Source organism: Strigops habroptila, chromosome 1 (genome assembly GCF_004027225.2).
Source record: "Strigops habroptila isolate Jane chromosome 1, bStrHab1.2.pri, whole genome shotgun sequence".
NCBI lineage: Eukaryota > Metazoa > Chordata > Aves > Psittaciformes > Psittacidae > Strigops > Strigops habroptila.
This window is the reverse complement of record NC_044277.2, coordinates 144,246,320-144,260,957: the sequence shown is the minus strand read 5'-3', so window position 1 is coordinate 144,260,957 and position 14,638 is coordinate 144,246,320. Positions and strand designations below refer to the sequence as shown.

The following is a 14,638-nucleotide window of genomic DNA, read 5'->3' as shown; positions in this document are numbered from 1 at the left end:
CCTTTAAATGAGGCACACAGCAGAGAAATTTTGCTAATCCAAATCTTACTACTTAGCAAAATCGTTCTGTCCCATAGAATTTGTAGGTAAATAGACCTACTTATACAGAGAATAATTCACTTAAAAATTATTAGTTACTCATGTGGGGGGAAACCTTTTGGCTCTGTAAGTCAAGCATAAGATTTTAGCATAAGCAGCAACTTATTCAGTCATTTACACACTATGTCAGTGTTTCTTCTAACCTCAGAAATCACCAGATTCTTCTGCTCCCAGATCTTTCTGGCTTCAGCCTTCTCCTTCTTTTTCAGCAGCTCAGGATTTGGCATGGTTCCTGATGCCCTTGCTTCAATAAGTTTGGTTACAAGTGTCCAGAGGCGCGTCTGCCATCTCTGAACGCCTGGCATAGCATCAGCTGAGATTAATGAAAGATGGCAGAAACAAATTTCAGTTACAATGAATGAACCCAAAACTATATAGAAAAGCAGAAAGGAAACAGAATGCTAGACTTAAACTTTTTTTATTTATTTTTAAAAAATATTCTCTGAATAAGGGACCCATGCTGGAGCAGCTCATATAGAGCTGCTCTATATAGCCCATGGGATGGACCTACGTTGAAGAAGTTCATGGAGAACTGTCTCCCACAGGAGACACCTCACACTGGAGCAGGGGGAGAGTGTGAGGAGTCCTCCCTGGGGAGGAAGGAGCAGCAGACACAACATGTGATGAGCCAACCACAGCCTCCATTCTCTGTCTCCCTGTGCTGCTCAGGGGGAGGAGGTAGAGAAAATCAGGAGTGAAGTTGAGCCCAGGAAGAACAGAGGGGAGTGGGGAGGGTGTTATTAAGATTTGGTTTTATTTCTCATTACCTTATTCTGATTTTCATTAGTAATAAATTGAACTTAATTTCCCCAAGTTGAGTCTGTTTTGCCCATGATGGTAATTGGTGAATGTTCTCTCTCTGTCTCCATCTCAACTCACGAGCCTTTCATTGCATTTTAGTCCCCCTGTTCAGTTAAAGACAGGGAGTGATAGAGCAGCTCTGGTGGGCATCCAGCCAAGGTCAAACCCATCACAGCTTGCTTATTTCTTCAATTTAAACATTCACTGTTCTGTTATCATTATGAAATTCAGACCAAAGCTTGAAGATTTAAAAGATCCTTTTAACCTACTTACCATTTCCACACCCCCCCCCCCCACCAGAAAGTATCTTTAGGCTGCTAACATCTTTTTTCCCCCTCACATTTTCCAACACTCTTCTAACAGAACATGACTCAAAATCTTTCTTTGTAATTCTTAAGTGGAAACAGGTTGGTTTGAATGACTAAATGTGTTTTTGCTAGCATCATACCTGCATGTGCTTAGCTTTCTTTAAAAAAGTCTAATCACCAAGCTCTAGTGTACTTTACAACTAAGATTTTGTACCCATGATTCTCACACTCATTTAATTATTCCAGTTTCAAGGTGGAAAAATACAGCAAAGAGTGTTCATCACTGAATTTGCTGCTTCAGAGGGAATTATGTACCTGTGTACTGTTAGGGGTGCATGAGTTAAAGCTTGATTCCAAGTGAGTGGTATTTTTAAGAGACCTTTTCACATGCCTAGCTTTGTACTGTTGTGATTAGACTGTGATAGAAAGCCAAATGAGAAAGGTCACAAAGCCTCCAGTACATGCAATAGTGCAGTAACATACAAATGAACACATATGAATGTAAAATGGTGACAGACACAAACTGAAACAATGTTTACTGCAGGCTGAACTAACTAGCAAGAAGCTAACACAAGAAAGAATGAAGAAGCATACCTTTTTAAATGAGGTATGAAATGTTTGATTAAAGCGTTATGCAACAAGAGGGCTAGATTTAAATGTATGCATAAGACTACATTAAAATGTATGAACCACAGTAGACAAAAGAAATTAAGATTTGTCAGTGTGACAAATGGTATGATGGCAGTAAATAAGCGTGTAGGAGGTTAAATCTTAACTTCTTCAAGTAATAAGCTCATAAAAAGTGTCATGTGTGCTCAAACATTAGTCACTAGCAACTCTGATTATCTTCTAATGAGATTCTTCCAAGACGTGTTTCATAGTCCAGCTTACAAAAGCCACTGCATATGTAAATAAATAGAAATAATAAAATATTGCAAAGTGTTACCTATAATCTGACATGATTAAAAAAGCAGCTTATAAGAAAATCTTAAAATACTAATTTTCAGTCAATCAATCACAACTAATAAAAAATAAGAGAATGAAATCCAAGTTTGCAGAAGAAAATACCACTTAAGGAGTACTTTTCATACATGCTTTTAGCTCCTAAGGTGAAGCTGCTTGCAATAACCTTCCAAGCCTGCCTCTCAGTATCAGCTTTGTGACCCCTTCTCTTTTGAAAGAAACAAAGGATAAATCCTGCTCATTATACTTTTTTGGATTCAATTGTTCCAAAACTTGGTCATCAAGAACTACACTAATTTCGTGCTTAAAATATAACACACTCGGAAAAAAAAACCCAACCAAACCCCCCCAACAAACCAAACACAAACCAACAAAGCAACAGAAACAATCCAACTTACTTTTAGCATCCCACAAAATATCTTGTTCTGGAGGAGCAGCAAAGAGGATGTAAAGACGTAGGGTGTCAATGCCATACTCTTTCACTAATTCTTCAGGGTCTATTCCGTTATGCTTTGATTTGCTCATTTTTTCCCAAGCAACCTGGAGCTTTTCACCAGTTCTTAGGTGAACGGGTTCAGTTCCTAAATATTAAGTCATATGCAAAATATTAGAACAAATTTTGCTCATTTGTAACAGCAATTAATTTTGTTCCCTAAACATAAGAAGAACCGAACTATTTCTAGTGGGTTTTATTTGTTTCCAACGAGCTTAAAGAGGAAAAACACCCATTGTAAACACCCTCTTCCCTCTCAAAGTTTCCCCCTTTAATGTTTTAACACCACTAACATGCCAATCCTTCCATTACCTCATGACAGAAAGCCTCCTTCTACCATTTGGAAGCTCTATCTGGCACTCATGTGCTACCATGACAGCCCCTGAGATTTAAGCATTGTTATAACCATGCCATTTAAAACCTCCTGGATAGGTGTACTGATTTGGTACAATTCTGACCTGCACTTAGCTTTTACAAACACCAGATTTATAGGTGTTTGTTTTCAATTGCAGTAAGTTATCCTGTCAAGAACGTGCCTTCTGTCACATTCATTTAGAGATGGAAAAGGGCATTTACATTACCAAAGGTGCAACCAAGCAAAACCACCTGCTCCAGAAAAGCCCTAGCTTTTCTAAATGAAAACAGGATAGCAGACAGTGACAAACATAAGGGGGTTTGTATGCAGGAGAACAGCGAATACAAGGTTGCACAGATGAGTGCTTAAGGCAGGCAAATTATCACCAAACCACTCCTGTTGTTACAGGTCACCAAGCCAGGACTTGCTGCTCCAGTTTACGCAGTGAAAGCACTGGCAAGAACTTGAGAAACAGCACTCTTTCCTATACATATTTTACATTCCTAATAGCTACTGAATACACAATACACATGTTAGCTTTGCCACGATGTTTTTGTAGGTAGTCTGTTTGCTGGGACTACTAGCTCCATTCAGCAAGCAGCTGAGCACTGACTTAATAAAACTGACTTCTGGTTTTTTGGATTCTACTGGAGCTAAAATAATACCATAGCACTGTTTCTGTGTTTGGATGCAATTCAAAGCTGCTGGATTAGTAGGGTCTCTGTGCACTCAGCAGTGCACATGAACCCAAAACTCACGGACATTGCTTTCCAGTTTAAATATTACAAGGATTAATTTTCTCTTCCAGATTTTCCCAGCACTGAGGCTTGCACACTGAAGGAGTCCCTGACTTTCTGGATGCACCTATGCTGATTTTCCCGTGCAGTCTCTCTTACCAGAGAGATCAACCTCTTCTCTCTTCAAACACTGGCCTGTTGTTGTTAGTCTGAACGTCCGATTCTTGATAAGACCTTGAACCAAGAGCTTATGGAAAGGCTCCCTAAGGATGGAAGGAAAAAGAAACTTGTCTGTTGAAAAGAGCTGTCAAAAGCATACTTTACGATAAGCCTCAGATGTTGAGCCAATCAGGCACAATTACTTAACGAAACAAGAATTTCAAGTTGACTGTACATAAATGCTTGTCACCTTAGAAAGGACTTTGTGCATTTATTCATGGTGGCTGGCTGGCAAGTGTAAGTATTGATTTCTATTCTGTACACATTCTTGCATCCCGATTTAGTACTGAGTTATTCTAACGTCACCTTTCAAATTAGCATATGGATAATACACAAACATTTCTTGGCCAACAGTGCAATTTCCCTAGCTTCAAGCTAAATCTCCATGTGTAAAAGTATTCAAGTACCTGGCCTCACTGTCTTACAAATATTTAGTTCTATCTCACTGCACATTTCTTTCTATAAACAGAGAAGATAGTTTCTCCGACATAAGCACTTGCATGCCTTGTCCCTTTGCAGGACTAGCCATGAAGACCTAGCTGAAAGAAAAAAGTACACTGGAAAAATGGCAATGTTGGAAAGTTCGTGTGTTCAGTGGATCAATTTTTTTTTAGCATCTTGAACATTAAATCTTTCCTTTTCTAGCAAAATTTACATCTGGAAGAGTAAACTCTCATGCATTGTGTATATCATACAGCTAGAGAGAGCCTTAAAAGCACCAAAGCTAAGGGCAGTAGTGCACTCAGCAGGAACTACACTCTAAACACTGCTCTGTTTGACCGTTGTGGCCACCTCTTGCATTTCTAATTCATCGAGTCAGATGTCTGTTGCTGTTTCCACTGAAAAGAAGGACAACAAAATTCATCTCTAGAGGTTTTGCTCCCCACCCAATAGGCCAGGAAAGCAAGGCAGTTCTAACAGCAACCACAAGAACAGGGGCCAGGGAAGAGGTCTGGAGCCGGACCCAGAAGGCAAACACAATGTGGGAGTCTTCTCATGGCATCCTCCAACACAGACATATTGCTGACCATCATTTGGAGGCCATGCTAATCAGCACTCCTGACTTACACCTTCTAATGCTCACATGTGCATGGCTCAACATTAAGCAAGCTGGACCCTCCACACTTCCCTCTAACCAGGTCCCACATATCTACCAAAACAACTCATGTAAAAAGGATGCATGACTCCTATTTACATACTTTCTAAAAAGCAAAAATAAATCCATCTGAAGAAAAGATAGTAAAATCAGACTTCTACATTTTACTTCGCATGCACAAAAAGCCATAATCCAAAACACTACTCACTTCTAAGGCGTTAATTTCGCATTTTACATTATTAGGAAATATAAATGATATGAAAACTTATCTTGTGATTTAAACCACAGTAATTTATTTAATAACATAGTTAAAGTATTATTTAATAATATAACAATTATGGATGTTTTAACTGTACTGAAGCAGGTATCTTCCAAGTACTAGTCTTCAAACTCTTTCGATGACTCTAATGTAAGGAGATATTTGAAAGAAAAGCCTTCAACTGGGAGAGAAAACATGACAGGCTTCATATTTTATCTCCAACATATTCATGTTTGAACATGAGTTTCCTTCCTTGCGTATTTTCTATACTTAGAAGTATATTGTGCAAGTACTGGCACATAGCGGTACATCATTCAGTCATGAAGCTGCACGAGTCTCTGCCACACCACCTGGTTTTATCAACAATGTTAAGAGTAGCAATTCAGGCACCTCTAGAAATATTTTCTAGACAATATTGCACAGGTTGCCCAAAAAATCCTGTTTAGAAAAAAATTAAAGGAACTTAAGGAGAAGTCAAATTTGGACAGTGCAAACAAGAAAAAGGATTTTAAAATAGGAGGCAATAATTATCTAAAATCTCGAAGAATTATCACAAATTATCCAAATGAATTAGAAGATGAAAATCAGGAACAAAAACCTTGTAATCCTATCAACAAATGGTGGAAAAGGTGCTTCAAGAGATAACTGTTCAGGATAGTTTCTTCTACAAACACATTACACCAAGGAAAAATAAAAACAATTTCCCCCCTATCATTCAGTACTTTGGTCTGTTTGAGATCTCAAGCAGTTATTGAAATAGCTACACTTCCTGCTATCTAAAATAAAGCTAATGAGGTATCCAGAACATCCAAATCTATCTGAGCTCTCCCTTGGAAGTGATTTTTCAAAGAACACTTCTTTTTAATGACAAACAGCTAGTTCAGATCATACGCCAAGTTAGTAAAAGCTGAAGGCAGGAATGAGCATTTCCTATTTTTGTTTATGCTGACAGAGGCTACAAAAATGCAATATAAAATACATTACCAAGTATGGGGAAAAAACACCCCACGTGTTCCTAGTGGGAGACCGCAGGAGAATGGAGATGTGCCCAAAATGAGAAAGCCAGAGCCCATCTGATAAACACAGGGTTCAGAAACAAACCGAGTACTGAACTTCTCCTGAAGTGCACAGTGACTTTGCCAGTGTTGTGGTGGCTCCATCTCATGGTCACATGCAGATGTTACACTTTAGATTAATAAAGACACCCAAAATTTTTCCCTTTGAAGACAGTGACGTGTTTCTTGGCTGCAGAATGGAGCTGCCAAGACACCGAAGCACAGGAGGTTGGATGCAATTCTGATCTAAATACTGCAGCACCCAGTCATGGCCTCGTGTTATAGAAACACTGAATGGTTTGGGTTGGAAAGGACCTTAAAATCATCCAGTTCCAACCCCTTGCCATGGGCAGGGATGCCTTCCACTAGAGCAGGTTGCTCCAAGCCCCTGTGTCCAACCTGGCCTTGAACACTGCCAGGGATGGGGCAGCCACAGCTTCTCTGGGCACCCTGTGCCAGCGCCTCAGCACCCTCACAGAGAAGAACTTCTGCCTTATATCTAACCTGAACTTCCCCTGTCATAAACCCCTCCTGAGCTGTATCCCTGCCAACCACTGAAACTAAATGATGTTCACACACAGACAGACATTCTGGCACAGTAAATGAAGAGGTGGCTTGAGTTTCTTCGAATGCTCCATCACATTTCAGATTGTAAAGATGCTGGAATGGGATACACCTTCACCTGCCTGTGAAGTTTGCTTGTGCCCATGCTGGAGTATGGGCACCGTGGCCTTAGGTTTGTGTGTGGCTTTTGCTCACGTTGTACATCAGCTGGGACCCCACTTGCCTGACACCTCTGAGAAGGATCAGCTGTGCTAGCTATGAAACATGTAATTCATCTTTACTGCTTTCAGTAATGTTCATATACAGGTTCATCTCTATGACAGACCAATCTCTCTATATAGGAGCACGCAATGGATGGATCTGCTAAGTGCCACGTCCTCATGCTCCTTGCTGTGCTCTGTGCAAGGGCAGTAGCAGGACTTTCAATTCAATTACAACTGACCTGGCTGGAAGGACTCTGTGGAGCCTGCAACAGTGATAAATAGCGGACTCAGAAGAAGGGATAGCCCTAGCAAGGACATTCACTGCATGTATTTCCATCCTGCACCTTTAGAAAGGTTGAGAGATCCTGATGCTGTGCCCTAGATTGAAGACAAGACCTCGGTCAGCCACTGTCAGCTGAGTTCAGGTGCTTGTGAAACCTGATGTTAGATCAAGCTATAACAACCTGGCAACCCTGTGGAAGGCCAGAATACAATCACAGACTGGTTTGGGTTGGAAAGGACCTTAAAGTTTATCCAGTTCCAACCCCCTGCCACAGACAGGGACACCTCACACTAGACCAGGTTGCTCCAAGCCCTATCCAACCTGGCCTTGAACACTGCCAGGGATGGGGCAATAGAAGCAATTGGAGGATGTGGAAACTCTGATCATTTTAGGCAGAAACAAGATCAAACAATATTGAACATTCAAGATTTTACACAGTCAATAGCTGAGTGTTTTTACTTAAAATCAACACTAGTGATACAGTCTTTAATGACCATAGAGAAGCTCTAGCACGCTTCCTTTACAAAATAAGTTGTTTCTGTCACACACATCTTTCATTCTGTAATGCAGCTCTGTGAAGATAGTGCCTTCTTACTCAACAGATTTGCTCTCTATCACAGTCAAATCTGCTGCCTTAATGGCAACAATAGGCTTTGGTTTTGCTTTATAGTCCACCAGGGAAATGTGCTAGATCCCATTTCCAATTATTCATCAGAAAAAAACCAATTACTAAAGTCTAGGGAAAAGTCAAATTCTGTGAAACTTGTACTTGCAATAACACAGTTGAGCAGGTGTAACAGTGTGTCAGCACATACTGGCCATGGTGGATTAAGCTGGAACAGATAGAATCATAGAATGGTTAGGGTTGGAAAGGGTCCGATCATCTAACCCCAGCTGCTTACCTGGCTCCTGTCCCAGCAGTGGTCACAGCTGGAAAGGCTGACTGGCTTCTGAATCAATTCTAGATGCACTTACAGACCAGACCGCTAAACCAAAATGACATCAACTTGCACTTAACCTGTTATCACATGTACCAATACCCAGAGGGTGCCATTTATTCTGCCTTGTTGTTGCATTTTCTATGAAAGTATGTGTGATGTCTGTAAATGCCTATTTTATATGTGACACATCCCTGGCAGTGTTCAAGGCCAGGCTGGACAGAGCCTTGGGTAACATGGTCTAGTGTGAGGTGTCCCTGCCCGTGGCAGGGGGTTGGAACTGGATGATCTTAAGGCTCTTTCCAACCCAAACCAGTCTGTGATTCTATAATAATGAACATCAGATTTGAAGAGTTTGCTTTGCAAATCTAAACTATGGAATTTTTAACTTTTGTTTTCAATCTCATTTTTCTATTAATAGTCATTAGTACAGAATTAAAGACTATCATAAACATTTCAATGGATTCGAAAGTCAGAGGATAGGAGCCAAACAATAAAAATTTCCATGAATAAAACCTATCAAAAATGAAAAGTTACTACAGATTAATAGGGGCATTCATAAAGAAGTTGTCAGGATACCAGATAACACTTTAAATGGTGGCAGTTCTCCTGAGATATAGCAGAATTTTATGAATTTAAATCGATGAACAAGACCCGAGCTACTAGAGGAAGACTGAAAACTCACAAGAGGGCAGTGTTTTTTAACATTTGAATGTTTTCCCTCGAAGCTGTGGCTTCAACACCATCACTTTAAGCTTCCTAACAGTAAGCTTCTTGTTTCTAATGACCCTTTTCAGATCTCTCAAACCAGCCCTTGAGCAGTCCTGACAGAATACTGAGCAAAAGCAACTTCTGACCAGTGCCAGACCATTTAAAACACATGGTAATATTTTCATATCAAAACAAAATCCTAATTCAAATTCATGTCTTAAAAGCACCTAATGCTTTAACTTGCATTGAGCTAAAGCAAGCAAACCATTTTGTACAAGATAATGAATTTGTTACAGTCATCTTGCAGTCCGAGTACATGTGTAACAGTAAAACCAACAGATCCTAAGGGCAAAGCTGCAACCTATCTTCACAAGTGCAACAGCTCTTGAGATTGTATATGGTGTCAAAGGAATCCTCCAGAGTCTTGCAAACTAACTTCTACAAAAAGCAATTTTGATTCTCTCTGCTATTGTCACTATACACAGTCACTGCTTCTTAAGCATTTTCTTTTTGTTGAAGTTAGTTTTCTTCTGCAACTCACTATATTTAGACAAGTCTACACAGCTTTGGTGCTACTGCAGTGGAGTGCTGCTACTACAGTGGAGTGTGAACAAAACACATCTGAAATGAATACAGCTACAGAATCACAAAGACTTAAAAATAATGTAGGTGAGAAGGGACCTTCAGAAGTCATTTAGTCCAAGTCCTTTCTCACAGCAGCCCTAACTCTGGGTTGCTCAGGGCCCCATCCAGCTGAGTTTTGACAACATCCAGTGCTGGAGATGCCACAGCCTCTCTAGTCAAACTGTTCCAGTCTGATCATCTTCACTGTTGAAACCATTTTCCTTCTGTCCAGCTGAACCTTGCTGCAATCTGTGACTGTTACTCCTTTCCTTTCTCTGTACAACTCTGAGAAGAGTCTGGTTCCATCTCCTCTATAAACCTCTTTTAGGTAGCACTTGACTGCAATCACATTCCATCGTTAGTCTTCTCTAACACACACAACTCCCTTAGCCTCTCCTTGTATGCCATATGCTCCAGCCCCTGACTATCTTAGTGCTCCTCCACTAGATCCTCTTCAGTTTGACAATGGCCCCCATGCTGGGGCGGGGCCTCAAAACTGGACACAATATCCCAGATGACTTCCTGAGCAGAGATAATCAAAGCTGCGCATGGTTTTGCTAATTCAATGCAATATACTCTTACACCAACTGCTGACTCATGTCTAACATGGTGATCATCAGGACCCCTAAAGCCCTTCTCTGTCCTAATCCTCCCTGCATAGTCTGTGCAACCCCAGCTGTTTCTGTGGATAACCTGCTCCACGTACCTGAGTTTCCTGTCAGCATCTCAAACTGGCTTCCCCAAGCTGCCAAAGTCCTGTGTGTAGCAGCCCTGCCATTCAGAGTATCAATGGCTTCACTTAGTGTGCAGTGATGAATGAACTTGTGAGGGTGAGCACTTTGTTGTACTGCCCAGGTTGTTGACGATCAGGTTAAATACAACTGGCCTCAGCAGTGACTCCTGAAGAATATGACTTGCAAAGAGCTGCCAGTCAGACTTTGAACACTGACTGTTTGAGCCTGATGGTCCAGACAGTTTTTCCATCCATGCTTCAGGCCACCCATTCAGCCGGTATCTCCCGACTCAGACTACAAGGATGCCAAGGAGAACTTAACAGCCTTGCTAAAGTCATGGTAAAAGATATGCACAGCTCTCTCCTCACCCAGAGAGGCAATCGTCTCACCATAGAAGGCAGGCAGAGGTATTAGGTATAATTTCCAATTAGTAAATCCATAGTGACTACTCCTAGTCACCTTGTCTTTCATTCGCTTGGAACTTGTACATCTCTGGTTTACTTAAGTGATCCCTAACTCAATCCTGCCCTAGTAGTACTTCTCTCCAAACTCTCTTGCTGAGCACAGACCTTGACAGCAAAGGCCAAGGCAAAGAACGTCCTTTGCTACTAGGCTCTTCGAGTGTGCATCAAGACAACATTTTTATTAATGTTCTATTCAGTGTATCTGCAGAAGTCCTTTTGCCTTCACATTCTTCACCCGTTTCAATCCTAGTTGTGTTATGGCCCTTCCCAATTCTGACCTGGCTACCCAGCCAATGCTTTACATTCCTCCAGGGGCAGCTCATCCTCACTTCCACTTTCCATGCACTTCTTTTAGCATTTGAGCTTACTCAGGACATTCCTTTTCAGCCATGCTGGCCTCTTTTCATATCTCCTCATTTTCTTGCATATTAGAGCAGACCACTTACTTTGCAAGCAAACCTCCCCTTCCTTGTGATCCTACTTCCTAGTGATAATACTTCAGCCACTGTTGTTAATGTTGTTTTGGGAGGTGGAAGAATTTGACCAGCCAAAGAACATTCTGCTGCTGTTTTACAGCTCCGCTAGATGAGTGATAAGATTAGGATTGTAAAGTCTTCTGTAGAATTGATATGGCTGAAATTGCTTGCAAGGGAAAGCTCTGAAATTCTCTGCTTAAAGAAATAGTGCCTCCAAGAGAAAGGGTCTGCTTTGGGATCCGCTCCCTGAGAGAAGAGACAGCTTTCCTGCTGCAGCTATGCAAACTGAAGACAACAGAGTGAGACACAGGTACACAAATCAACCACATCCAAAAATTCAAATACAGCTTCCACTGCAAACTATTCTGCAGGCAAGAATGAACAATGAAAATGCATCTCCTATTTTCATCAAATGATAATGGAATAACTCAGGGAAATACTCTGCTGGCTCCACTAACTAGTCCATCTTTTTCTGCCACACAGCTACTTAAGTTCTAGTTTTGTAGCAAAACTACGACACTGAAGAGTTCATTGTCACGTATATGTAGGTTCCTCTTTTACATCAAGTTTTTAGAGTGGATACTAGTAAAGAATGAATGTATGTGAGTTTCCAGCTGAGAAATTACTGAGCAGTTCTCAGGGGATCACTCATTTTGACTCAATCTATTCAAACGTTTCTGCTGATGGGAGAACACGACAGAGCATGGGACAGTATTTCACTGCTCTGACACTAGAATCCTCCCAGTTGAGGCATTCCTGTGATGGCATTTTAGGGTACAGAGCGCAGAACATCAGTGGAAATAGGCACATCAAGCTGAGAGGACAGAGAACAGAACATCAGATGACTCACCTTCCTGCCTCAAACTTTACCTCTAACCAAAACAGATGATAACGAATTAGGCTAAAGTAGCATCAGCAACAAGAGCAGTTAACTATATAAAAGTCATTAAATAACAAATAAATTGACAGCAGATAAATGTACTGCTTTTGCTTATCATGAAGTGTTTTGCACTGCTTAGCTCCAATACTGCAGTGAATTATAGGAGTGCTTTTCTACATATGCATAGTTCCACTGAAATTAATGGTATTACTGGCAGGGAGTTACTTAATTTGAAATAATAGCACTACTCAGAATGCCTGAAGTTAGTGGTTTATGCAAGCTTTTGCAGGCTGAAAATCCACAGTATCATTTTATCACTTGCTCTGAGCCTGTTAATACTCATGTAATAAAAATGCTATGGATCTATGGATGCACACAGAAAATGCAACTAACTGTGAGAAACCAAGTAGTTATCCAAGACTGACAAGCAGGAATATTTAGGCTTATTCACTGTGATGTTCTACCACTGTAACAATGTCCACTAACACTCTTGCTAGTCAAATGAAACATAAAAGGTTTTTATAGAAATATATAAGGCTTACTTGTGTTTTGTCATCTTTAGATCATGGCAAAAATGGCTTAAAAACCTTGCATAGAATAAGTGCATAACTGCATGCTCCTTTCCTCCGACATACAAATCCACAGGCATCCAGTAGTCTGCTAAGTCACTATTAAAGGGCCTGAAAAAAACCACAAGTACAATAAAAATACAATGTGGAAAAGAAACATCAGCTCTGCTAAAGTAGCTCATCGTACTTGACTGGACACTACTGAGAGCAATACATGTGTAATAGAACTTCTATTTTGCTATCAGATCTTTTACATTTTTAAGTGGTATTCTTATGAAATTACAGACACAAATTTAATTTCCACTGAGATGCAGAGCCACATAAGTACTATTTTCCTATCTTTTAGACAAGCAACTAAGATTTCACATACATTACCTGAGAAAGTGATGAAAATATTTGCTTTTTTTTAATAAATATCCTGTGCCTAGCCTTTGAATTTCTTAGTATTTATCAAGTGTTACATACAAATATATTAGAGTGAAAGACAAAAGACATGCGCACTCAAAACTAGGGGGTTTTGGTGTGGGTGTTTTTAATCATAGGTTTGCATTATTGCCATTAGGGAGCAATGAAGCAGTTTAAGGCTGCAAAACACTCTGAAGAGTCAGATGGGTCATTGCACTCCAACTGAAGGATACTCATTGAATTTACAGTAGATGTTACATCCAACTAGTTCTTTACCTTCTGGAAAAGTCCCTCTTGTCCACGCATAAGAAAATATTTCAACCTGTCACTGAAGGGGAAGCAATGTGCCTGACTTAATAACATTAATAACAAATTCACACTATCACTAGAAAATAATTAACATTAACATGAAATAAAAGTGTTCACAGAAGATTTTTTTCTTTAGTTTAACTGAACTAGTGCCGCAAAAATAATTGGCCCAGGTATACTAAATCTCTTGGTATGTGGTATGTACCCAGAAACTGCTCTGGACAATAAATACATCCCCAAACAGTCCTAGATGAGGTATCAGTATCTCAAAAATATCTTTTTATCTTCCTGAGGCTACATAGTAGAGCTGTTCCACTAATTCCTCTCTGGAGAAAGCAGTGCTATCAGCAGCACTACTACAGGCACACTATGAAGCAGAAAACCAGCTAAAATGACTACATCTATCTTGCACACTTCCTCTGCTGCAGGCACTAATACCCAGCATACAAAAAACATCCTTTCATTATTTATGCATCCAGCAGAAGTGCCAACACAGGAGGACCTTGCTGTGATGCTACTTTGCTTTAGGCCTGCGCGTGAGGAAGTAGCAAATTACTAGAATTCAGGAGAAGAGAAATGAAGGTGCTGTTCTTGGCAGCTGGCTGTTACACTGGACTATTCATCTTCTAACTGGTGGAAAAGCACTGTCTGTCCACACACTGAACCACTCAGTGTATCGCCAGGGAGGGCACAGTCCACGCAACTTACTAGTCTCTGAGAGCCGTGGCAGGCTGTCATTCTTCATGGCACCCTCCACTAAGGGCAATCTTTAGCTCCTCAGCTGAATGTTTCCTCTGTGCCCTCTCATGCAGACTTCTGCTCCTTGCCCTGTAGCTCCTGTGCTTACACAGTTGCATCTACACATCCTGCTTTTGTAGATCTCCTGGTATGGAAGCAACCAAAGGCCACTTTTTAGAACAGCTCCTAGTCTCCCCTGTGCTGTGCTCAGGCCGGAGGGCAGGAACAAAACTGGGGCAGCACAGGGAGTTATGCAGTCTCCTACAAAAGGCAGTTAGAAGCTAGAAGCACCAGATTGCCTGGTCTCTTTCTTTCCTTCTACTCTGTGAAGTGACTTGCCCCCAAACAGCCCTGT

General features: G+C 40.7%; 1 protein-coding gene across 3 annotated transcripts in view; it reads right to left on the bottom strand.

The window, feature by feature from the left end:
- Positions 1 to 14,638, bottom strand: part of LARS2 (leucyl-tRNA synthetase 2, mitochondrial) — a 61,029-nt gene that overhangs the window by 17,112 nt on the left and 29,279 nt on the right. For all 3 annotated transcript variants that reach the window (XM_030511937.1, XM_030511945.1, XM_030511954.1), the window contains 4 exons: positions 12,805 to 12,942; positions 3,916 to 4,019; positions 2,570 to 2,752; positions 243 to 412 (listed from right to left, as the gene is read on the bottom strand). In XM_030511937.1, the coding sequence (XP_030367797.1) occupies positions 243 to 412; positions 2,570 to 2,752; positions 3,916 to 4,019; positions 12,805 to 12,942 (595 nt within the window). The remainder of the gene's footprint in view (positions 1 to 242; positions 413 to 2,569; positions 2,753 to 3,915; positions 4,020 to 12,804; positions 12,943 to 14,638) is intronic.